The 26,601-nt window shown below is 43.1% G+C and overlaps 1 protein-coding gene across 4 annotated transcripts in view; it reads right to left on the bottom strand.

Moving 5' to 3' along the window:
- Positions 1–3,105: 3,105 nt before the first annotated feature.
- The window catches only part of LOC140410901 (bcl-2-associated transcription factor 1-like), an 82,390-nt gene continuing 58,894 nt past the window's right edge, over positions 3,106–26,601 (bottom strand). For 2 of the 4 annotated variants that reach the window (XM_072499681.1, XM_072499682.1), the window contains exons 11-13: positions 8,977–9,132; positions 7,953–8,168; positions 3,106–3,555 (exon numbers count right to left, since the gene is read on the bottom strand). In XM_072499681.1, coding sequence (XP_072355782.1) covers positions 3,541–3,555; positions 7,953–8,168; positions 8,977–9,132 — 387 coding nt within the window. In that variant the 3' untranslated portion in view covers positions 3,106–3,540. The remainder of the gene's footprint in view (positions 3,556–7,952; positions 8,169–8,976; positions 9,133–26,601) is intronic. The other 2 variants (XM_072499683.1, XM_072499685.1) reach the window with 2 other exon arrangements.

The following is a 26,601-nucleotide window of genomic DNA, read 5'->3' as shown; positions in this document are numbered from 1 at the left end:
GGAACTTGTCTACATATCTGCTCTTCTATTTCTCGCGGATAGCTAGGGAGCCTATAGAACACTCCCAGCAATGTGATTGCTCCGTTTTGGTTTTTAAGTTCTACCCATATGGCTTCAGTTGAAGAACCTTCTAAGATGTTGTCCCTCTTTTTAAAAAATAAATTTAGAGGATCCAATTCTTTTTTTCCAATTATGGGGCAATTTAGCGTGGCCTGAAGATCCTGTGGAATATTACCCTGCCAATCCTGCCCCTCCCTCAACCATGTCTCAGTGACAGCAATGACATCATAGGCCCATGTTTTAATTTGCGCCCTCAATTCATCTGCCTTGTTCCTCAGACTCCTTGCATTAAAATAAATACCATCCAATCTTACCAAACTCCCTTATGACTTAACTGGTCTAGACATTTTATGCTTTCCTGATTCACTTGATGTCTCTTCTAATTTTGGATGTGCATCTATCCCTGCTGAACCAACTCTCAGGGTCCCAGACCCCTGCCAAGTTTGTTTAAACCTTCCCCAAAGCACTAGCAAACCTCCCTGCAAGGACACTGGTCCCATTTCAGTTCAGGTGCAAACTGTCCGCCTTCAACGGGTTCCATCGTCCCCAAAAAAGCGTCCCAATGTCCCAGGAATGTAAAGCCCTCCCCCTGCACCATTTCACACGTCATACATTCATCTGGACTAACCTCCTATTTCTACTCACTAGCACCAGAATTAATCCACAGATTACTACTTTCTGGATCCTGTTTTTAATCTATTTCCTAGCTCCCTAAATTCTGCTTGTAGGACCTCGATCGCTTTTTCTGTCTATATCATTGGTACTAATATCACGATATCTGTCCGCTTGCCCTCCCCCTGCAGTATGCCCTGCAGCTGTTCAGTGACATCCCTGACCCTGGCAGGCAACATACCATCCTGCATCTGGGAGGCAACATACCATCATGAGTCTCTTTCGTGGCACAGAAACATCTGTCTGGTCCCCTTACATTTGAATCCCTTACCAGTAAAGGTAAAGTCACCATAGTCCCAGATGACCACACGCTGCTTTTCCCTTTAAGGGCGAGAGCCGACTGGTGATTTAACCAGAGGGATCACCACATGTCAGGCAAGGAGCAAGGTTGAGAAGGTGGGCCTTCATGAAGAACTTCAGCTGGTAATGGAAATGATCCCACGCTGGTCTCACTCTGCATTGCGAACAAGCTGTCTAGTCAACTGAGCTAAACCAAGAGGGTGGAAATCTTTGGAATTCTCTGCCCAGAGAGCTGTGGAGGCTCAGTCATCGCATATGTTCAAGACCAAGATCAATAGATGACTAAAAGTAGAAATGAAGGGTTATGGGGGAAAATGATGTTCAAGTACGAGGTCAGCCATGATCTCATTGAAAGGTGGAGTGGGCTTGAAGGGCTGAATGGCCTACTGCTCTTATTTCATATGTTATGACAGAATTTCCTCTTTCTTTGAACATGGTGAGATCTTTTAGGACAGATGATTCAATTTGACATCTCAGTGAAATAACAGCACATGTACAGTACTGCCCTGGCATGTCAGCCAAGATAATGCACTTTAAACCCTGAAGTGGGGTGTGAACTTGTAATTCTAAAGTGCTATCAATTGAGCCAAGCTGAACAATATTTGAATAATCCAACTGGATTCAATCTTTTTCCCTTCACTGTACATCATTCTTCAGCTGAGAAGTAGGTAAGCTGCTTTGATTACACAAACCCAAACAATATTTGATTGGCCATCAGCAGGAAAAGGAACAGGTCAGCAATTCAATGATTTTCAATTAGCTTTTGTATTTGTAAGGAATTCAAGGCTTTTGTGGGGCAGGCAGGAAAATGGGAGTTGTATCCAAAATCAGATCATACACAATTTTATTGAATATACAACAGGTTCAAGGGGCCAAACGGCCTGCTACTGCTCCTATGTATGTTTTTACAAAACAAGCTGGTAGGGAGTTATCCAGGGTAACCAAGCCAGAGCACTATTCAATCATTGCTTTCTATTAATTAACCAATCCTGTCAAAGGCTAAGAGTGGGGATTAATGGGTGTTTCTCTGGTTGGCAATCAGTAGCTAATGGTGTCCCTCAGGGATCAGTGTTGGGCCCACAATTGTAGGCGACACTAAGGTGAGTGATAAAGCAAAAAGTGCAGAGGATACTGGAAGTCTGCAGAGGGATTTGGATAGGCTAAGTGAATGGGCTAGGGTCTGGCAGATGGAATACAATGTTGACAAATGTGAGGTTATCCATTTTGGTAGGAATAACAGCAAAAGGGATTATTTAAATGGTAAAATATTAAAACATGCTGCTGTGCAGAGAGACCTGGGTGTGCTAGTGCAGGAGTCACAAAAAAGTTGGTTTATAGGTGCAACAGGTGATTAAGAAGGTGAATGGAATTTTGTCCTTCATTGCTAGAGGGATGGAGTTTAAGACTAGGGAGGTTATGCTGTAATTGTATACGGTGTTAGTAAGGCCACACCTGGAGTATTGTGTTCAGTTTTGGTCTCCTTACTTGAGAAAGGATGGACTGGCACTGGAGGGTGTGCAGAGGAGATTCACTAGATTAATCCCAGAGCTGAAGGGGTTGGATTACGAGGAGAGGTAGAGTAGACTGGGACTGTACTCGTTGGAATTTAGAAGGATGAGGGGGGATCTTATAGAAACATATAAAATTATGAAGGGAATAGATAGGATAGATGCGGGCAGGTTGTTTCCACTGGCGGGTGAAAGCAGAACTAGGGGACATTGCCTCAAAATAAGGGGAAATAGATTTAGGACTGAGTTTAGAAGGAACTTCTTCACCCAAAGGGTTGTGAATCTATGGAATTCCTTGCCCAGTGAAGCAGCAGAGGCTCCTTCATTAAATGTTTTTAAGATAAAGATAGATAGTTTTTTGAAGAATAAAGGGATTAAGGGTTATGGTGTTCGGGCCGGAAAGTGGAGCTGAGTCCACAAAAGATCAGCCATGATCTCATTGAATGGCGGAGCAGGCTCGAGGGGCCAGATGCCCTACTCCTGCTCCTAGTTCTTATAACTGCGTGGACTCAGTCTGAAACAGTATATTTTAAAATTCATTTTAAAAAAAGAGACAAGGCAAATATTTCAGTAAGCAATTATTATTTGAGGGAAGCCAAGAACAAAAATGACAAATTACAGACACCTACAATAAGAAAAAAAACAAAATTTACTCCTTCAAATTACAAGATGTTTATTTTCTGAAACTGTGCTTTTTATAGTATATTTTTGTCATCACTTCAATAAGCCATGCAGTTATCAATATCTAAAAAATACTGCCTATATACTCAATATAGATAATTCACAGCCAACAATTAAATCAGACATTAGACACGTGGTATCCTTCAAAATTAGAAGAATTTAATTCTGGTTTACCAAGACATTTTCCCCGATCAACATTAAAATGTAATTAAAAGCTAATGTCAGACAATAAATCAAAGGCCAATAAAGAATAGTTGACGAAAAGTCCACACAAAAATGAGGAGAGATGCTTATTTCATTTCTGCTGATGGAAACAGTTTCAAACGTGGTGTTCCTGTGAAGTAAACGGAAAAATGAATTGTAAAACACATAGAAATCATACAAAAACTAGAACTGTATCTCATCATAAGATAGAATTCAAAAGCTGCGACTAAATTTTCAGAGTCTAGTCTATGATATTTTCATTTTGAAATAACTAAATTTAATACATTTACTCTCAAATGTTAGTAATTACGCTTTTATTCTGTTAAACAAAGCAATATCCCTATAGGTTAACAATGTATTGTCAACCAGTATTACTGGAGCACGTGCACTAAAATTGCTAGTGCCCTGTCTTTACAATTAATTTAAAAACTAGTACACTAATATTTTAAATCATCTTCCCCCCCCCATCTATTATATTTGACTGCTATATGATAAAATGTATTAGTCTATATAGAGCGTTGCAATTTTTAATATAATGTTCATCTATCCTCCCTCTCATTCCTGTGATCTTCAAACGAATTCTAACTATTTCAAAATAAGTTCTTACTGCTGTGCGCTCAGAGATAATCAGAACTAAATGACAAACCAGATTTTTATATCATGGAGACTGGCCTAACTACAGCAATGAGCCTTATTTGGCAGTGTTTCATTATTGAAATTAGCATTTGTCAATATATAAAAATTTGAATGGTTAAACATCACTGTTTACAGTTTAAAAGTAAACAAGATCAGTATTGCTAACTAATCACATGGTTCTAGTTTATTTTTAAAACATTACCAAACCGGCAAATAAATTAATAAAATGACCAAAATCACTAAATCAAATTAAACTGGTTGGCACAAGTTTAGTAATTACTGTTTTAGTGTGAAATCTTACAATCACAAGCACAATACTAAATTATAGAACTTCAGCCAACCAACTTCAGGAATTATCAAAACCTTTTTCCATAACATACATGCAATTTGACTGCACTTCTGTGAAATAAGGAAAACAAATTCAAATTAGGGTGATACTATCAGTTTAACAAGGGTAACTGACCGACTGCACCATCATAGTAATGGAATAAAATCTCAAATTTAGTAATACATGATTTACCATAAATCTGCTATTTTCATGCACATCAGGGTTTAAATATACTAATGCAACAATCTGTACTGAAGTTTTTTTAATACTGTTAAAATTCTCCAGGCTAGGAGGTACACTGTATTTTAATAACCATTAGATGTTTGGTTACAGAAGAGACATAGCATAATTTTGCTGTAAATCTCTCATCCAATCATGTGATGTACCTGTTCTTCAGATACTGTAATTGTTATCCTATATCTATTAACAAACAAGTGAAACATTTCCATAAATTTGAAAATCATTCAAACTAAGGAGAAAGGCCAGCAAGCTAGTTGATCTCAACCAGGACAGCAACAGAATCGCTGTCTTGGTCTTAGCAACCAAGTTTAAGGGAAATTAAAACAGGATTCATATTTCTAAATTGTTGTCTAGCAACTCTTGTAGGAAGTGTGTGTGTGCGCGTAGAAATGTTAGGACAGAACAAGATCAGGTTACACAGTAATCCTATTGTCCCCTCCTAAATGGTCAAATTACCAGCCAATACCTTGCCTAGCCTCAAACATAATGACTGTCCTCTAGAGCGAGGTACTGGAGGGACCCCAATGCCCATGGAAACTTACCCAGTCAACTCTTTCAGGAGAGGAGGAAGGAAGTGGAAAAAGGAGGGAGGAAGAGAAAAAGACCAACAGACTTGAAGATAATGCAATACAACTTGTCCCTTCTCTACTCATTTTCCACAGTAATTAAAAAGGCAGGAGTTAGAGCAACAAGTCAAGCTAAATTCAGTCTTTTGTGAAGCGACGCAAGAAAAATATTTAACTAAACTTAAGTCCAAATGTCTGTATAAGAATTAAGTTTTAATGCATTGAAGCAGATAAAAAGTATACAAATAAAATTAGAAGTGATTAATTACTCCTGGTTGGAGAGAAAATCCTGGTCCAACTTGAAATTAACATGATACCATACACAATTATCCCAATTCTCTCATACATGCCGATCATTTTACATTATTGCTGGCCTGTATTATGTTTAAAATATAGCTTTACTGTCAACATATGTATTCCTACTAAGCCTCTGATTAATTAGGACAGCAGGCATTTCATTTTAATCGTACCTCAATTTGCCCACTAAAATAAATCAATTTTTTAAAAAAAACTTCAGTTGATAAAAGAGAATAGTGTAAAGAGGCTAAAATAATGAAACCATGATGGCCCAGTGGTTAGCACTGCTGCCTCACAGCACCAGATATCTGGGTTCGATTCCACCTTGGGTGAGTATGTGTGTGGAGTTTGCAGCTTCTCCCAGTGTCTGCGTGGGTTTCCTCCTGGTATTCCGGTTTCTTCCCACAGTCCAAAAATGTGCAGTTAGATGGATTGGCCATGATAAATTGCCCCTTAGGGTGAGGTCACAGGGCAGGGCAGACTTGATGGGCCGAATGGCCTCTTTCTGTACTGTTGGGATTCTATGATTCTATGAAGTTACACAGGTTTAAATCTTAGCTTCAAAACACAGAAATCTTCAATTAGGAGAAAAGAATCATCTGAGGTAGTTGTGAAAATTTCAACTATTGAGCAGTGAGATTGAGTATTGTAAAACCAAATAAGGAGTGTCAAGCATATGGTTCACATGTACTGTGCTGCCAGCTGTTTTATGTTCCGGAGGGCTACTGTTTTCCTAACAACTCAGGAAAACTGAGCCTTTTAAAATTTAGTGTTGCAGCAGTGACACCCTATCAACTCTCTCCATCTTGTTGCTGGAGAGTGAGACATTGAAACTGTGGAGTGAGGTGGGGTGGGAGAAGTCCAAAATTATCTGCAGAGCCGGGAACAGCGACAGCAATGCAGTGAGGGGGAGTTGTGCTGAGAAAGGAACAGTTGGTAAAGGCATTAGTGAATTAGATGATATTATTGTGGGTAAACAGTGAAATACTGTTTCCACTGGTGGGCGAATGAAGAAGGTGACAATCAAGGATTCTACATTCGTCAAGGAACAACACAAGCTCCTGTACATGAAGGAGAGAGATGCCGGAGGGTGAGGAACACATTTTATAAAGTCCTATTTACTCAATGGTCCTATTCAGGCTGTTGTAGAGCTGGGAAAACTAGTCGGAACTTGCACAGCACATACTCTGGCCTAGTTTCAGTTTACAGAAGAGTCCCGAAACAGGTGCAGGATCCTTCTTTGCCTATTTAAATTGATCCACCGTGGATTTCAGCCAGACATCTGGTAGACCTAAAAATAGTGTGGAGTAAATGGCAAGGTGCAGAACCTCACACCCATAGGTTTATATACATAACCTGTCTTACGCCCCCAAGACAGGCATGATGCATACCAATGTCTGTCTTAGTGTCCCAATAGATTTTGCTGAAAGTGGCTCATGCAAACTACCAGGGTCTTGGATCAAGCTCACCACATAAATTGAGTTTGACAACTCTGATCTGGATCTCGGATACAGTTCAACACTTATTATTAACATTCACAGGAATGTTATTGATACAAATGTCTCTGCATTATTAAGTTTTTTCTATGAATAGATAATGCTGGCAGACCAACAAATAATCACAATATAGAAATTATCATTCCCACATATATTTAGGGCTCCCGTCCCATATTTAATTTTCAATTTCAGTTTACACACCGTGATAGTTACCACAGGTAGTCGGTACTGATAATGGTCAAAATAATCATTTAGAATCAGCTGTGATTTGTGTTCACCAGATCATTGAATTACTGAAACTGATATTACACGAGTCTGACCTTTTTGAAACAAATGTTTCAAGGTAGGAACAGAGCATTCTAATATTTAACTCACGGGCAAAAGATTGATGAGATAATAAACTTTTTCAACTGTACTATTCTTCACAGCAACAGATTTGGCGCCACTTTAATTTTGGGTTTGTAAGGACATTATGCAAACTTTCGCCTAAAGGATGTGTAAAAGGATGTGATTACAATCGTGTTTCTGCAGACAGATTGCTGTACTACTTAACTTTAATAAAAATACTACCTGAACAGATAGATGCTTAACTGAATCTGGATATCTGATCACTACGCAGTACATTTTAAAATTAATTAGAAACGGGTGGTTCAGCATCATCACAACATGGGTTTAGATGTCTATATTCATCCATGCCCAATTCTTGGCCTTACTACCAGCTTATTAAGCACTCTAGGTAAACAGACTGTTCTACCTCAGCAGGATAGCCTTCTGATGCATTGATCAAAACAGCTACTAATGTGGCTATCTGGGTGGGACTGTGGGTTGGACCACCTCCCCTCCCAGCTGCAGAAGAAAATGTGAAGGGAAGTCAAAGAGAAAACAGAAATCTTGTTTAAGCATCTTTAATCACAAGTTTTAGAAAATCTAAGTTTTAATCCAGCTCTCGCCAAAAAAAATATACCTTTTCCTCTTTGTGTCTGTCCTTTCTCTCCTCTTCATCTTCTATTCCTCCATTTTCTTCCTCCTCCTTTTCATCGCTTCCCTGATATTTGTCATGTGTCCACTTTGGACTGCTGCTCGATTTTTTGAAAATAAATCGCCCACGTCCTCTTGGAAAAGTACCTCGCCCCCTTCCCCTTTTGGCCCAGTAATCCACCCCATCATCTCTGTCATCATGCTACCATGAAGAGAGAAAAGAACAGGAAATACTTCACCATTTTAATCAGATTATTTTTATTTTTTTCTGGAATTCCCCCACCAGATTGTAGTAGAACAGGCACATGCAAACCTGCCATTAAAAAGTATTCCGGCTAGGGTAACAATCTGAACTTTATCAAATATATCTGACTAGCCATCTGAAACACTATGCAAAACACTGCAGATGAGCAATCTTAGCTGATGAGACAATTGAGTATTATATTTGAACAAATGTAAGTATTTAAACAGATGTCTTGGAGCTGGCATGAACTAAACATTGAAAATTTGATAAGCATCAGCAGTGAGGTCAATTATTAGAGTGGAAGCTACCTACTACTTCTTTTCTTGATTAGAATATTTCATAACAGCTGTAGCCAAAGCCAAGAATATGGTCTCATCAGAAAGACCTGGAGAGTTAACAATTGTCAGCACTTTAGCCATACTTAAAACATGCCTTATTTGATGATCCATGCATAATAGCAGCAACATTGATTCTGGGAAACCATTTCTTTTTTTAAATTTTCATTACATGATTCAAAACTTTTGAATGTTTTTCAAATTCAGCTTCAACAGTTGATTCTGAGCTGATATTTAAAAGTTATTTTAATGATAGTGATGTGCACTGTTTCCCCTTGACTGAAGAACGATTACAACAGGGGGAGCAGATTTACAATAATAATTTAGCATAAAAGCTAACAAAATTCCCACTTATTTCTGATAAACCACTATAACCAAATCTGGGGGGAAAAACAACAAATTCGTAGAATAGACTGATTGCCAATACCCACCAGGAAGTATTTCTTGCTCTTTGGAGTATATTCAGGATCCCACTCTTCCTCCTTGGATCGCTTTTGAAAATTTGGGTTTGTAGTACTGGTGGGAACAGTACTTGAACCAGAGAAACTTCCTCTGGCTCTCCCTCTGCCACCTCTTATTCGAAACTGCTAAATGTTCAAAGCACAGAATCTGTTAGATGCTTTCTGAGCTGCATTTCCTTTAAGTATTTTAGAAAGTAAGAAATCAAAGGGGTGGGAAAGGATAAAAGCTAGCCAAGGAGGCTTGATGGCAGAATGAGAAAATATAGACCACTGTTACTTTGATCACCTAGTTTAACTTTATTCAAACAAAACTTCATATTTTCTGCTTTTAAAACTTTCTATTACTTTCCTTTCTTTGGCTTTCGTTATATTATGTTTATTTTCTATTACATCAGTAGATAACTTCAATGATAGCGCTTGATATCATGTGTGGTGGTTTATAAGTCACCCTGCATCAGTGAGGATTATCACAAAATTATTTAATTCTTGAATAAAATTGCATGATATCAATTTACCTGAAACTAGGTATTTTCATAGAATTTACAGTGCAGAAGGAGGCCATTCGGCCCATCGAGTCTGCACAGGCTCTTGGAAAGAGCACCCTACCCAAGGTCAACACCTCCACCCTATCCCCATAAACCAGTAACCCCACCCAACATGAAGGGCAATTTTGAACACTAAGGGCAATTTATCATGGCCAATCCACCTAACCTGCACATCTTTGGACTGTGGGAGGAAACCGGAGCACCCGGAGGAAACCCACGCACACACGGGGAGGATGTGCAGACTCTGCACAGACAGTGACCCAAGCCGGAATCGAACCTGAGACCCTGGAGCTGTGAAGCAATTGTGCTATCCACAAGGCTACCGTGCTGCCCGTGTCCATATAGAGAATGGACACCAGAGATTACAAAAAAGCAATTTCAGAGTTTCAGAAAACATTGTAAACCAGATGAATCGCCAAATTGAATCACTTCAATATTACATAGGGCCTGGACACACTTTGTTATTCCTGTAAGAGCAGACATAGCAGATACAGGCAACCTGATGATCCTTCTGATTTTGGCATATATTCCCTCTGTTGGATTAATTATCACTCTACAATCATCTGCGGCTATCTGGGTTTATAATTTGATAACTTCTTTCTACTGATCACAACATGTTTTTAAATAGAGATTATTACCCTACAACAGTAAAATAAATGTTCAATATCACTGCAGTTTTTGGTATAACTGAAAGCACCTAGAAAGTAATTTTAAATAGATTCACTTGCAGTCTGGGTCGTCTAACTTTTTAAAAAACACTTGTGCTACATTTTGTTAAACCACCAAAAAATATTTTTCTACACACATTATGAACTCTTTGAAGCATAGAACAAAGAAACAACATCTTAAATGAATATATTCATGAAATACTTCAGCTTTGCTCATAATCCTGGTCACATTTTCAGTAGTAACCCAAGCGATTAAAAATAACCCAGCAAAAATGGCACGGCAGGCTCGACTGTGGTATAGATCACTGCTCCCAGGTACAATTTGAAACATGATTTGAATAGTAATGAGCTGAAAAGGTGTTTACTTTTAAATCTTTCAATATGTGTAGCCATACTTTTCATATTGTTTATATGCTAGTCATGATCAAAGAACATAATCCTGCATCAAGTTCCTCACTTGCTCTTCAGGAAATTGCCACTGAAACTTTAATGTAGTCAATATTCTTACTCAAATAGATCTTAAGGGGTGGGTAAATTCTTCAATATTGTTGATTACTTAATTCTCCATAATCAAGAACAGAAATGCTGTACTATAGAATACTATTTGTTAGGCTGGATACAATTAGAAATGATGACAGGTTACCACACATAATAGTGTAAAAGTAGAACTTTTGAGACCAAAGTTTTAGGCATAAAAAGAGTCAACCATAGATGAATATTTGAGGGGTTGAAATCACTTCTCACCAGGGCTGATGGGCAGGTGTAACCCGATCAGTGCCATTTTAGAGCGGTCTTTCCCACTCCCGAAGACGCTCTTCTGCTGCCCAGTTAGACTCTCGCCACTTTTACCCGACTCTCGGCAACTGTCTCCTTAGCCGTTGCTCAGAGTTGGGTTCAGGAGAGAAAGCAGCACCTGAGTGGGCAGGACGGGACGAGAGAACGAGAGAGAGTTGGCGAGAGAGAGAGAGAGAGTTAGCGAGAGAAAGAGTCGGCGAGAGAAAGTCGGCAAGAGAAAGAAGAGGGAGTCGACGAGAGAAAGAACAGGGAGTCGACGAGAGAAAAAGAGAGCGTCCCCACAGGGGAAACATCTCCTCAGCATCTACCCTATCATGTCTCCCCAGAATTGTATTCAATTCAGTAAGATCACCTCCCATTCTTAACATCAATGAGTTTAGGCCCACCCTGCTCAACCTTTCTTCATATAACCCCTTCATCTCCGGAATCTCCAGCAAACCTTCACGAAACTGCTTCCAATGCAAATATCTGCTTCTGTAGATACGTTGATCCAAACTGTACACAGCACCTTTGGTGCAGGTGCACCAATTCCCAGTATAGTTGCAGCAAGACTTCCCTACTTCTATGCAGTTATGAATATCTAGCTCATGCTTCATATTATTACAGAGGTAATATTTAGTTCTGGGAGGATTACTGTTGTAAAGGTACTGTAATGCTTCTGAGGATCACTGGAGCAGAGGTGAATTGTCCAGAGACTGTGGCATATTTATAGGGTGGTTCCTATAAATAACTTTATAGTTAAATAACATTTATGTGCCTTATAAGAGAATTCTTGAGGAAAGTAAGAAGGAAACCGGAGTGCACCATACATAGTTGTAACAGTGTTAAGACTGTTCGTTTAATTCTTTTATGTACAAAAGTTTGTATTTTGTTTTAAAAAAAAGTGAAATCTTGTACATTGGAGCTATTGGTTAAATCGAGATAGAACATAGAACAGTACAGCACAGGCCCTTCAGCCCACGATGTTGTGCCGACCATTTATCCGAATCTAAGATCAACCTAACCTACACCCCTTCAATTTACTGCTGTCCATGTGCCTGTCTAAGAGTTGCTTAAATATCCCTGTGGGCAGCACGGTAGCACAAGTGGATAGCACTGTGGCTTCACAGTGCCAGGGTCCCAGGTTCGATTCCCTGCTGGGTCACTGTCTCTGCGGAGTCTGCACGTTCTTCCCGTGTCTGCGTGGGTTTCCTCCGGGTGTTCTGGTTTCCTCCCACAGTCCAAAGACGTGCAGGTTAGGTGGATTGGCCATGATAAAATGCCCTTCATGACCAAAAAGGTTCGATGGGGTTATTGGGTTACAGGGATAGGGTGGCAGTGAGGGCTTAAGTGGGTCGATGCAGACACGGTGGGCTGAATGGCCTCCTTCTGCACTGTATGTTCTATGCTCTAATGACTCTGACTCCACCACCTCTGCTGGCAGTGCATTCCACACTGTGTAAAGAACCTACCTCTGACTTCGCCCCTTTACCTTCCTCCAATCACCTTAAAATTATGTCCCCTCGTGACAGCCATTTCCACCCTGGGGAAAAGTCTCTGGCTATCCACTCTATCCGTGCCTCTCATCACCTTGTACGCCTCTATCAAGTCACCTATCTGCCTTCTTCGCTCCAGTGAGGAAAGCCCTAGCTCCCTCAACCTTTCTTCATAAATCATGCCCTCCAGTCCAGGAGGAATCCTGGTAAATCTCCCCTGTACCATCTCCAAAGCATCCACATCTTCCTATAATGTTTGGATTTCTCAATGTGAACAGTTCCAATGTGGGTGATGAGGGGGGTCGGGTCGGTTGGTGTGGGAGCGAGTAGAGCCAGCATCATGTAAGGGCACAAGTTTGGGAGCATTGGTAACGGCACCTCTGCCGTTCCCACCGGCACTGTACTCCCCAGCTCCGTGGTGGTTGCGGCCCTGAGAGTCTGGGGGCAATGGAGGAAACATGTGGGAGCGGAGGGAGCATCGGTTTGGTCTCCAATCTGCAATAATCATTAGTTTTCCCCGGGGAGGCTGGATGGAGGGTTTCGGAGATGTCAAAGAGCAGGGATCGAGAGGATGGGAGATCTGTTCATAGAGGGGAGCTTTCCCAGCCTGAGGGAGTTGGAGGAGAAATTTGAATTGATGGGAGGGAATGAGTTTAGGTACCTGCAGGCGCGGGACTTCCTACGCAGGCAGGTCGCAACCTTCCCGCTCTTACCACCAAGGGGGAATACAAGACAGGGTAGTTTCCAGAGTATGGGTGGGAGAGGGGAGGGGACTCATGGGGTCAGACCGAGGAGCTGAAAGACAAATGAGAAGAGGAGTTAGGAGGAGAGAGAGGATGGTCTCTGGGCGGATGCATTGAGTAGAGTCAACGCGTCCACATCATGCGCCAGGCTTAGCCGGCAAACAATTTAAGGTCGTTCACCGGGCACACATGACAGTGGCCCGGATGTGCAGTTTCTTTGGGATAGAAGACAGGTGTACAAGATGTGCAGGAGGACCGGCGAACCATGTTCATATGTTCTGGGCATGTTCGAAGCTTAGGGGATTCTGGCAGGAGTTTGCGGATGTCATGTCCAAGGTGTTAAAAACAAGGGTGGAACCGAGTCCAGAGGTGGCGATTTTCGGAGTGTCGGATGATCCGGGAGTCCAGGTGGAGAAAGAGGCAGACGTTCTGGCCTTTGCCTCCCTGGTAGCCCGGAGACGGATACTATTAGCTTGGAGGGACTCAAAGCCCCCAAAGTCAGAGACCTAGCTCACTGACATGGCTAGCTTTCTCTGTCTGGAGAAAATCAAGTTCGCCCTCAGAGGGTCAATGTTCAGGGTTCATCCGGAGGTGGCAGCCGTTTGTCGACTTCTTTAGAGAAAATTAACCGTCAGCAGGGGGGCGGTTTAAGCTTTAGATTAGTGTGTAAGAAAGGTGGGACCTGTAAGAGAGGAAGACGGCCTTTGCACTATGTTTATATTTGTATGTACACTGTTTCTTCTGTTATTGTTACAAAATCACAAATGCCTCAAATAAATGTTTTATTTTAAAAATGCGAACAGTTCCTAATCAGATCGCAACAATACTCCATGCCCTTTGCAATAAAGGTCAACATTCCATTTTCCTTCCTAACTACTTGTTGTACCTGCATGCTGATGTTTAATGATTGGTGTACAAGGACACCCAGATCCCTCTGTACTGAAACATTCTGCAGTTTCTCTCCATTTACACATTCAGTTTTTCTATCCTTCCTGCCAAAGTGGACAAGTTCACACATTTTCCCATATTGTACACCACCTGCCAATTTTTTGTCCAATCACTTATCCTCTCTATATCCCTTTACAGATTATTTTATCCTCCTCACAACTTGCTTTCCTATATTTGTATCATCAGAAAATTTGTCTACGATTGGTTCTTTCATCCAAGTCATTATTATAGGTCGCAAATAGTTGAGGCCCCAGCGCTAATCTCTATGGCACAGGTTGCCAACCTAAAAATGACATTTATCCAGACTCAGTGCTCCCTATTAGCTAGTCCTTTATCCATGCTAATGCATCACCCTTGTGTGGCATCTTACCGAATGCCTTTTGGCATACCAAATGCACTACATCTACTGGTTTCCCTTCATCTACACTGTTTGCTACATCAAGAACGCTAATAAATTTGTCAAATATTTCTCGTTTATAAAGCTTTACTAATTCTGCCCGAGCATTAATATTTTCTAAATGCCTTGCTGATACCTCTTTAATAATGATTCTAGCATTCTCCCAATGACAGACATTAAGTGAGCTGACCTATAGTTTCCTGCTTTCTGTCTACCTCCTTTCTTGAATAAACATTTGCAATTTCACAGAAACTAGGGAATTTTAGAAGATTACAAACAATGCATCCACCATCTCAGCAGCCACTTGTTTGAAGACCCTAGGTCGCAAGCCATTAAGGTCCAGGAAAATTGTCAGCCTTAAATCCCATTAGTATTTCCATGGCGTTTTCTCGAGTGATATTGATGGCCAATTCCCAAAGTTAGCTGTATCATCTTTCGGAAATGTAGGCTGCTGTACCTACCTACTGAAAAGGGGAATAAAAAACATTTTGCACAGTATCATGATCAGTATAAACCTTATGTGAGGAACTCTGTATGTTTCGGGGGCTCCAACACAAGCAGAGTGTGGTGTGGGGGCAACAGCAAGTGTGTCTCCTGCTGTCGGTGCTGCCATGACACATTGCCAGGGAGATGAGGGCCAAAATTGATGCAAGCACAAAGAAAGGCAGGAAGAGAGGCCATGCATTTTCAGTTTCCAGCACTTTTGACTGCTACATGGATTGGGCAGTGCACCTTCCTAATGGTGTGAAACAATTACCAGAAGGTCTGTGTGCGGCACAAAAAACAAACCCATGTGACAGGTTAGTTGGGAGCTGAAGAGGTGGCAGCTGACATGCGGTCATTAGCTCCATGTCCAGCTGGGGCTTGGATAATAATATAATATAATAATCATTGTCACAAGTAGGCTTACATTAACACTGCAATGAAGTTACTGTGAAAAGCCCCTCGTCGCCACATTCCGGCACCTGTTCGGGTACACTGAGGGAGATTTTATAATGTCCAAATTACCAAACAGCACGTCTTTCGGGATTTGTGGGAAGAAACCCACGCTGACATGGGGAGAACATGCAGACTCCACACAGCCAGGAATCGAATCTGGGACCCTGGAGCTGTGAAGCAACAGTGCTACCCACTGTGCTACCATCCTACTGAGGGGTCTGGAATGAAGTCCGGGAGCCTCTGGAACTCTGCGCTGCAGAGTGTTGGGGCTCAGGGAGGCCCAGGAGCAATGGTGCTCTACTCAAGGCAGCTAAAGAGTTGGAATTGTGCCAGCGATTAGATGCTGGGAAGCACCCATGTGAATCCAGTGGTACGCAATCTCGGGAGAGTAGATTGAGCAACTGGTAGCCAACTGAAACGCATGCCCTCAGAACCTACTAGATTGGGGGATGGGGATTCAGGATTGTCATGGGGATTCTTCCCTGGATGCTGACAAAATTAGGTTAAGTGTTGTCTCCAAGGGAGAAATGTTCCTCTACTTCTACAACAAAACAACTAAACTTGAATGAGGATATGATCATGATAAACCTGTTGAAACAAGTTCAAAAATAGATCTTCAGTTAAAATATGATGGGACTTCAAATTACAGAAATTTCTAGTATCATCAAAAATGCTTTGAAGAGGAACGGGAGTTACTGCTGAGTTGGGACAGTTGGTTGAATCAGAATTTAAAACAAAGACTGACAAAGTAACAGAATATTGTTGTGAAAAGTGATATCAGCTTGGTGAAAAAGAGTTTAAAGAATTTTTGTGATTCAGTGATCACTAATGTCTGGGTGGTTTGGTGAGAAATTCAGAGGACGTATCTAGGTTACATCTGCCATTTAATGTAGTTTGTGGTGTGTCCACCATAGCTCGCCTGTGAATTCATGTTTACCTCCTGGATATTAGAGTATTAGGTAGCATCGACTGCATGCTTTGCTGACTTTTATATGATGTGGAGATGCCGGCGTTGGACTGGGGTTCTGGAACATACCTCTTCATTCACCTGAGGAAGGAGCAGCGTCCGAAAGCTGGTGACATCGAAACAAACCTGTTGGACTTTAACCTGGTGTTGTAGGACTTTTATATAGTTACATTTCTTCTGTTTGTTTAAAACCATGAAATCTTGAGGTGTTATTCCCTTAGTAAATATCTGGAATTTCAAATTTCATCTACTTAGCTACTGGTCGTGAATCAGATCATAACAAAATTCTCATCCACGACTGGAACATCTATAACAAGTATTACAATACCTGCGTTATAACAGTGATTACAACTCAAAAGTAAGGTAATTAAACTAAAAATTTTTGGGGGATGTCCTGAGGTTGTGAAAGATGCAAAATGTATGCAACTTTTTCTAATTCACAACCTGCTCTGCTTCCCTCACATCGCCTGGTTGGTACCAACAGTTACAGAGATGAGAAGATAGCATCTCTCCACCTTCTTCAATTTTCCATTTCAAACATATGTTACCCCAAATTAACTTTTTCATAGGAAACCGTAACAAAAAAATTGTCTTTTCAATCTTCTTTCGGAAAGAGATGGTGATGGTTATGTCTAACTTTACATGCAAGTCACAGATAGCTGGTTTTGTGCCATAAAAAGCTTGGGGGGGGGGGGGAATCTCTAATCTGAAATTATGATGATGGCACATTTGTGCAATTTGCTTCTCGCCAAAACAGAGGAGTTTAAGGAAGACATTTATTTGGATTTACAATGTGAATATTTAATTTGATAAACATGGATGAATTAAAACCCCCCAGAAAATATTGGAAATATTCAGCAAGATTTTTTTTATTTCTTTCATGAGAAATGGGCATCACTGGCAAGGCCGGCATTTGTTCCCCATCCTAATTGCTCTTGAACCGAGTGGCTTACTTGGCCATTTCAGAGGGCAGTTAAAAATCAACAGCTTGGATCTGGAGTCACATGTAGGCCAGACGAGGAAAGGATGGCAGATTTCCTTCCCTAAAGAACATTAGTAAAGCAGATGGCTAATTGATGGTAATTTCATGGTCACCATTATTGAGAATAGCTTTATAATTCTAGATTTTATGGCAGCACGGTGGCACAGTGGTTAGCATTGCTGCCTACGGTGCTGAGGACCCGGGTTCGAATCCCAGCCCGGGTCACTGTCCGTGTGGAGTTTGCACATTCTCCCCGTGTTTGCGTGGGTTTCACCACCACAACCCAAAAGTTGTGGAAGGTAGGTGGATTGGCCACGCTAAATTGCCCCTTAATTGGGAAAAAAAAGTAATAATTGGGTACTAATTAAAACATTTTTTTTTGAAATTCTAGATTTTAACAACAGAATTTAAATTACACCAGCTATCATGGTAGGATTTGAACCAAAGTCCTCAGAGCATTGGCCTGTACTTCTGAATAGCTAATCCAGTGACATTATCACTACCCCACCATCTCAAGTCTGGAGCATTTGTTGAAATAAAAAGCAGAGTTAACATTTTGGATCGAAGACATTCCATCAAAACTGGGAAAAGTTAAAAATGTAATAGATTTTAAGTGGGTCAAATATGGCAGGGAGGAAAAAGAACAAAAAAGGGAAAGAATGTGGCAGGGCTGAAGATTGGAGACGTTTTTCTTTTAATAATATATTCATTGAGGTATTTGAAAATTTTTATAACATTAACAAAAACAATAACATCCACATGGCAAAATGAACATTCTCTCTTCCCCCCCCCCCCCCCAACCCAATCTTCACACACCTCAACCAAATAACAACAATCCGAGTCTCCCCCCCCCCCTCCTTGGAATACTGCATCTGCTGACATTTTAATTTTCCCCGAGAAAGTCAGCGAACGGCTGCCACCTTCGGGAGAATCTTAACATTGACCCGCTTAAGACAAACTTTATTTTCTCGGTACTGAGAAACCCAGCCATGTCACTAACCCAGGTCTCTACACTCAGGGGCTTCGAGTCCCTCCACATTAATAAGATCCGTCTCCGGGCTACCAGGGATGCAAAGGCCAGAACTTCGGCCTCTTTCGCCCCCTGAACTCCCAGATCTTCCGACACTCCAAAGATCGCTACCTCCGGACTCGGCACCACCCGTGTTTTTAGCACTGTGGACATTGCCTTAGCAAAACCCTGCCAAACCCTCTAAGCTTCGGGCATGCCCAAAACATGTGGACATGATTTGCTGGGCTTCCAGCACACCTCGCTCGCACACCTATCCTCTACCCCGAAAAAACTTGCTCATCCTAGCCACTGTCGTGTGCCCGGTTACCTTGAATTGTATCAGGCTAAGCCTGGTGCACGATGAGGAGGTATTAACCCTGCTTAGGGCATCCACCCATAGACCCACCTCTATCTCTCCACCTAGCTCATCCTCCCACTTGCCTGTAAGCTCCTACACCGGAGTTTTCTCCGCCTCCGAAAGCTCCTGGTAAATGTCCGATACCTTCCCCTCCCCCACCCAGGTACTGGAAACTACTCTATCCTGTATCCCCCATTGCAGCAGCAGCGGAAAGGCCGGCACCTGTTTTCTCAGGAAGTCTCGCACCTGCAAATACCTAAAATCAATCCCTGGTGGCAATTTAAATTTATCCTCCAAAGCTTTCAAGCTGGGAAAGCTCCCATCTATAAATAGATCCCCCACCCTTCTGATTCCTGCCCTCTGCCACCTCTGGAACTCCATCCTTCTGATTCCTGCCCCCTGCCAACTCTGGAACCTGCCATCTAGCCTACCCGGTTCAAACCTGTGGTTGTTATAAATCGGGGTCCAAATCGATGCTCCCTTCACTCTCTTATATCTCCTCCATTGCCCCCAGATCCTGAGAGCCGCCACTACTACCGGACTTGTGGAGTATCGGGCCGGCGACAACGGCAGAGGTGCCGTTACCAATGCTCCCAGACTGGTGTCTTTACATGACGCCACCTCCATCTGCTCCCATGCCGACCCCTCCCCCATTACCCACTTCCTAATCATGGCTATATTAGCCGCCCAGTAGTAATTGCAGACGTTCGGCAGAGCCAACACCCCCCCCGCCCCCCGACTGCGCTCTAGCCACACTTTCTTAACTCGCGGGGTTTTACTCGCCCACAGAAAGTCCGAAATAATCTTATTCACCCGCTTGAAAAAGGCCTTGGGGGTGAAGATGGGGAGGCACTGGAAGACAAATAGAAATCTGGGGAGGACCGTCATCTTCACGGTCTGTACCCTCCCCGCCAGTGATAGCAGGTGCATGACCCATCTCTTAAAGTCCCCTTCCATTTGATCTACCAACCGGGATAGGTTTAACTTGTGTAGTACCTCCCATTTCCAGGCCACCTGGATTCCCAGATATCAAAAGCTCTTCCCTACCATTCTAAGCGGCAGCTCTCCCACTCTCTTTTCTTGCCCTCTTGTCTGGATCACAAACATCTCGCTCTTCCCCATGTTCAATTTATACCCCGAAAAACTGCCAAATTCCCCCAAGATTCGCATTACTTCCCCCATCCCCTCCAACGGGTGCGAAATGTACAAGAGCAGGTCATCTGCGTAGAGAGAGACCCAGTGCTCCACCCCCCCCCCCCAAAACCAGCCCTTTCCAGTTCCTAGAGGCTCTTAATGCCATGGCCAAAGGCTCTATGGCCGGAGCAAACAGTAATGGGGAGAGGGGGCACCCTTGCCTCGTCCCTCAGTGTAGTATAAAATACCCCGAGCTCAGCCGGTTCGTACGCACACTCGCTACTGATGCCTGATAGAACAATCGCACCCAGTCGATAAAGCACTCACCAAACCCAAACCTTCCCAGCGCCTCCCACAAGTAATTCCACTCCAGCCAATCAAAGGCCTTCTCCGCATCCATCGCTACCACCACCTCCGCCTCCCCTCCTTCTGAGGGCATCATAATAACATTTAGAAGCCTTCGAACATTGGCCTTAAGTTGCCTGCCCTTAACAAATCCCATCTGGTCTTCCCCTATCACCCCCGGGTCACAGTCCTCTATCCTTGTGGCCAGTATCTTAGTCAGCAGTTTGGCATCCACATTCAGTTGAGAAATCAGCCTGTATGACCCGCATTCTCCCATTTCAGGATCAATGAAATCGAGACCTGCGACATTCTTGGGGGGAGGACTCCCTTCTCTCTTGCTTCGTTAAATGTCCTCAACAGCAGTGGGCTCAATATCTCTGAAAACTTCTCATAGAATTCCACCGGGTAGCCGTCAGGCCCCGGGGCCTTGCTCGATTGCATGCCCTCCAGCCCCTTGATTATTTCCTCAATCTCAATTGGGGCCCCCACGCCCCTCCACCAGTCCTCCTCCACACTCGGGAACGTCAACTGATCCAAAAACGGCCTCATCCCCTCCACTCCAGCCGGGGGTTCCGACTCATACAATTTACTGTAAAAATCCTTAAACACCTCGTTCACCCCAGGACAGTATTACCATCTCTACTCTTTACTCTACCCATCTCCCTAGCCGCCTCTCTTTTCCTGAGCTGATGCGCCAACATTCTGCTTGTTTTTTCCCCGTACTCATAAATCGCCCCCCTTGCCTTCAACTGTTCCACTGCTTTCCCTGTGGTCAATAGCCCAAACTCCACCCTGTGACCTCCGCCACTCCCTCAGGAGCCCCACATCTGGGACCTCAAGAGTATTTCCTGTCCACCTGGAGTATCTCCTCCACTAATCTATCCCTCTCAGCCCGTTCCACCTTTTCTCTGTGGGCCCGTATCGAGATTAACTCCCCTCTGACTACTGCCTTCAAAGCTTCCCAGACCGTCGCTGCAGAGACCTCCCCCGTATCATTTGTTTCCAGGTAGTTCTGGATGGACTTGTTAACCCGCCCACAAACCGCCTTGTCCGCTAGCAACCCCACATCCAGTCTCCACAGCGGGCGTTGCCCTCTCTCCACACTAACCCGTAGATCCACCCAGTGCGGGGCATGATCCGACACTGCAATAGCCGAATACTCAGTATCCACCACCTTTGGTATTAGCGCCCTGCTCAGAACAAAAAAGTAAATGCGAGAGTATACCTTGTGGACATGAGAAAAAAAGGAAAACTCCTTTGTCCTCGGCCGTGCAAACCTCCATGGGTCTACACCCCCCATCTGTTCCATAAAACCTTTCAATTCCTTTGCTGCAGCTGGCCTCCTCCCTGTCCTGGATATTGACCGGTCCAATTCTGGATCAATGACTCTGTTGAAGTCCCCTCCCATGATCAGGTTATGTGACTAAGTCTGGGATCTTGCCTAACACCTGCCTCATAAATTCCACGTCGTCCCAATTTGGAGCATATATGTTCACAAATACCACCCGCACCCCCACCAGCTTCCCACTCACCATTATGTACCTACCCCCCTTGTCTGACACGATTCTCCCAGCCTCGTATGCCACCTGGTTGCTGATCAAGATCGCTACCCCCCTGGTCTTTGAATCCTAAGTGGAAAACGTGGCTAACCCACCCCTTCCTCAATCACGTCTGGTCTGTGACCTTCAGGTGAGTCTCTTGTAGCATTGCTATGTCCGCCTTCAGTTCCCTCAAATGGGCGAACACGCGAGCCCTCTTGACCGGTCCATTCAGTCCTCTCACGTTCCATGTGGTCAGCCTGGACAGGGGGCTTACCACCACCACCACCACCACCACCCCCCCCCCCCCCCCCCCCCCCCCCCCCCCCCGGACTAGCCATCACCCTTTTCAGGCCAGCCTCAAGCTCGCGCTCCCCACTTCCTCGAGTCCCCCCCCCTCGGGCTGTCGCCGTTCCCGACCTCCCATTTGTCTCCTAATAACAGTTCCTCCCCCGTCAGCAAAGCAGCTTCCGCGCCCCCCCCCCCCCCCCCCCCCCCCCCCCCCCCCCCCCCAGCAACACCACTAAAAACCCAATCCCCCAAGTCAAGCTCCAGCTCAACACCCGTCCACCCCCCACTGCGCTTCCAAGAGTCAGCTGATCCATGCTGACTCGATAGCTCCCCCCACCCCTGGCACCAAGCAGTGTCTCCCTATTGTTCACTCCTCTCCCCCATGAATAAACATTTTAACAATCACATTCCCCAGTAAACAAACAAGAAAAAAAACAAAGAAGAAACAAACACTTTAGAAAAATAGTCACCCAAAAAGCAGAACAAAATTCAAAGCCCACCCCCCCACCTCAAACAAGACAAAACAACCTTTAACCATCCACACAGCCCATTATTTCACACAGAACTAATTAAATTTTTACAATCCACCACAAATCGCCGCCACAGAACGTCTCAGAGGCTTAAATGTCTTTTAATTCGCCTACAGCTTCTTAAGGTCCATACTTTGTCTGCTGTTTCGAAGTAGAAGTTCTTTTCCTCATGTGTGACTCACAGACGGGCTGGGTACAGCATCCCGAACTTCACCCCCTTCTTAAAAAGAGGGTCATTTTTGCCTGATTGAACCCAGCTCGCCTCTTTGCCAAATCCACTACCAGGTCCTGATAAATACACAACTCAGTTATCCCACTGCTCCGTTCTTTCGTGGCCCACCTCAAAACGTGTTCCGAGTCCATAAAACGGTGAAAACGTACCACCATGGCCCTCGGCGGATCGTTCGCTCTGGGCTTCCTTGCGGGGCTCTGTGCACTCTGTCCACTTCCAGGGGCCGAGGTAACGCCCCAGTCCCCATCAACTTCTCCAACATGTCCGTCACATAGGCAGTGAGGGATCGGATGCGAGTGCCTTCAGGGAGGCCAACAATTCTGAGATTCTGCCTCCTGGACCTATTCTCCAGGTCCTCCAGCTTCTCCTGCATTCTTTTCTGGCGGTCGTTCATCATCCCCACCTTGCTTTCCAGCACACAGTTATATACTCATGCTCAGACAACTTTTGTTCGACCTCCTGGATCGCTCTCCCGTGGATTTCCCGGTTCTGAACCACTTGATCAATCGAAGCCTTAATCGGGTCCAGCGTGTCCTTCTTCAGCTTGGCGAAGCAATCCTCGAAAAACGTCACCAGCTGCTCCGTCGACCACTGCGCCGTCTCCCCGCGGCCCTTGCCCTCCGCCATGCTGTCCAGTGTTACCAGCTCTGCTTCCTTCTCCCTTATAGGACTTTGTCATCTCACCCGGCCACTTCTGGTCCAATTCTCCATACACTGGAGGGGGATTTCTCCTTACTGTCTCACTCTTCACTGATTTATCCCATAAAATCCGAACAAAACCGGGGGGAAAAAGGTCCAAAGGTCCGTTACAGGCGGGAGCTATCAAATGGGCGACCTACCCCTCCATGGCCACCACCGGAAGTCGAAGATTGGAGACATTAAATGCTGGTGGGAAAAGTATTAATGGGAAAAGAAATAAAAGAAGTCTCCAAAGGAGGGATAAATGGCAGAATAATGAGCAGCTGCTAAGCGAAAGAAAATCTAAGATCAAAACTGCATCATGCAAAGGGAAGCAAAATAGGGAGGGCAGAGATTACAGCCTGAACTTGTAATTTTATTTCCTCTCTCCTCAAAAGGTCAAACAGCAATTTACTTACTGTATTCACTGCTCACAACATAGTCAGCTCCACACCAGAGACAAAACACAGATTGGGTGACCGATGTGCGGAACACCACCATTCAGTACACAAGCGTGACCCTGGGTTTCCAGTGGCTGACTATTTTAATTCTCCACCTTGCTCTCGAGCTGAATCTCTTTCCTCTGCCTACTGCAGCGTTCAATGAAACTTAGCACAAGCTCAGGAAGAGCATCACTGGTCTTTTGCCTGATTGCAGACTATTTTGTTCTTTTTCCACCCTCCACCATTTGACCTACTCAAAACCTTTCTACCTTTAATCAGTTCTGAGGAACGATCATTGACCCAAAATGTTAATCGCTTCTCTCTCCACAAATGCTCACAGATCTGCTGAGTAGTTCCAGAATTTTCTGTTTTTATTTCAGAGTACCAGCATCCATAGCATTCCGTTTTTGTAGGAGAAAGCTGTACATGATTTTGAACTTCAAGGATTCTTGATTTCCATAAAATGTTAATGTTGAGACTTATATAATCTTTCAAAGTGTACAAACACTCAAAGCATCAGTGCTCCAAATTCATGGGTTTTCTAACTAGATTCCTTGTATCATTGGAGATGTGCACTAATGTAGTAGTTGATTTGGTTAACATTATTTCTGTGGCTCTTCGATAAAAAAATATTTTCTGGAAACATAAGAGCTGGTTGGATATCTGACAATATCAGTCAAAAATTTGGACAGGGTCACCAAGCAATATACCGATATTTGTCTGCTCAGTCAAGTTTAAAAATCATTTACCTAGATCTAAGGATTCAAAAAAGTACATTTTATTATAGCGCTTATTTGATTCATCTTTACAGACTGGCTTGATGATTTCTTAAACCCTTAATTTAGAAAATCAAATCGTTATTCTTGAAAAAGGTAATTTCTGCAAACGCAGGATGTCCCATGAGTACAATACACTAATTCTCTCCAAGTGACACAAAATGGTCCAAAATGTTCACATCTATAATTTCCTGTAATATTGCATGCTTGTGTAACTAAATAATTATTTGGATCCAAATCTGTAACCATAGGTTTGTTAGTAAGCTACATATTAATGCTTCACTTTATAACTGGAGGTGGCTCACAGATTCAATACTGCTAAAAATACGGAAATGGTGAACTAATCAAAATATGAACAATAATATAAACATAATTTGCTTAATTAACTTAACATCTCTATTTCAATTATGTTTGCCGTGGAAGCTAGTTCAGTGGAGTGGCAGAGTTTTTGAGATGCAGAAGTTGTTAGTGGAAACAAAATCGATTTTAGTATAATTTTATTTTGTACATAAATAAATTGCCTATTAAGCATTTCTTGAATAGATCCTTGGCTATTACCACAAACAGGTTTAAACTTTTTACATGTTACTGCATTTCCAAGCAGTTTTACAGCTGCTTGCAGCCAGCCCCAGACACACTCTTGGCTTCTGTTGAATATGAAAATAGCTCAGTTTTCTCCATCTTAAATCACTCAGTCTCCAATGTAACTATGGCCTGAACACCTGTGCCAGTGAGCACCACGCAGGTTGAATGTAACTCCGTCTGATATCAAGATCGGTCCATGCTCTTATCGATTAACACTCAAATTCACTGACTGTTAACAATGCTAGTGGTCACACTTCATACTGACTGGGACACATACTCCACATACTGGCATTGTGCATGCTTAAAACTGCACACTGCAGTCCTAACTACATTAGGAGACTGGAATTATTTAAAAAATAATCATAAATCAAGAAAAACGTACAGCACTTTTATACTGTAATGGATCTGTGCTAGTGAATTCCAGAACTGCAGGCCTTTCAACATCCAGTGCAAACCAAAATGTCAAACTACTAGGACTAGCTCTTACTGATTGTCCAGAAAACCCAAAGGCCATTGGTCTTCGACAGTTCCAGCAACTCTATAGCAAGCTTTCAGCATACAGTATAACACTTACTTCAGGAATCCTACAGCAGTAGCAGAATATAAAAGTACCTAAAATCCTAAAGTAACACTCAAACATACTTAGTGAGATGACAAATAGATGTTCAGCATTTACCAGTTTAACTAACACTTTAAACACAAAGCTTAAATACATTTCAGTTTTTATCTATAGCTCACATTCTGGAATTGTCTCCTAAAACTTCTGTTCTCTCATTTAAGATTATCCTTAATTCCCACACCCATGCTTCTTGCCTTGCCTGCTATTATGCCCCTTTGGTTCAGCATCTAATTTTTATGCCCCTTTGGTTCAGCATCCAATTTTTCTCATTACACTTAGGTAAAAGACCTTGGGATGTACTTCTGTATTAGAGGGTGCTTAATAAATACAAGTTGTGTTGCTCAATATTCTTTTAAAACACTGGGCTGTATATTGGAAAGAAAATATGGCAGCCTGCTCCACAACCAAAAAGGTGCTGCAGCAGTCTAAATTGCCTGGCAAGTGGGACGTCCTTCCCTCAATGGAAAAGAGGTCCTACCCATGAGAGCTGTCAACCAACCCAATTTGTTGGCAGTCCCAGCAGCACCAAGATCTTATTAGTGGGTGCTGCTAGGATTACAACCAGCCCTAAGAAGGCAGCCGAAGGATCCTAGCAATT

Source organism: Scyliorhinus torazame, chromosome 4, assembly GCF_047496885.1.
Source record: "Scyliorhinus torazame isolate Kashiwa2021f chromosome 4, sScyTor2.1, whole genome shotgun sequence".
NCBI lineage: Eukaryota > Metazoa > Chordata > Chondrichthyes > Carcharhiniformes > Scyliorhinidae > Scyliorhinus > Scyliorhinus torazame.
This window is presented reverse-complemented; position numbering and strand designations above follow the sequence as displayed.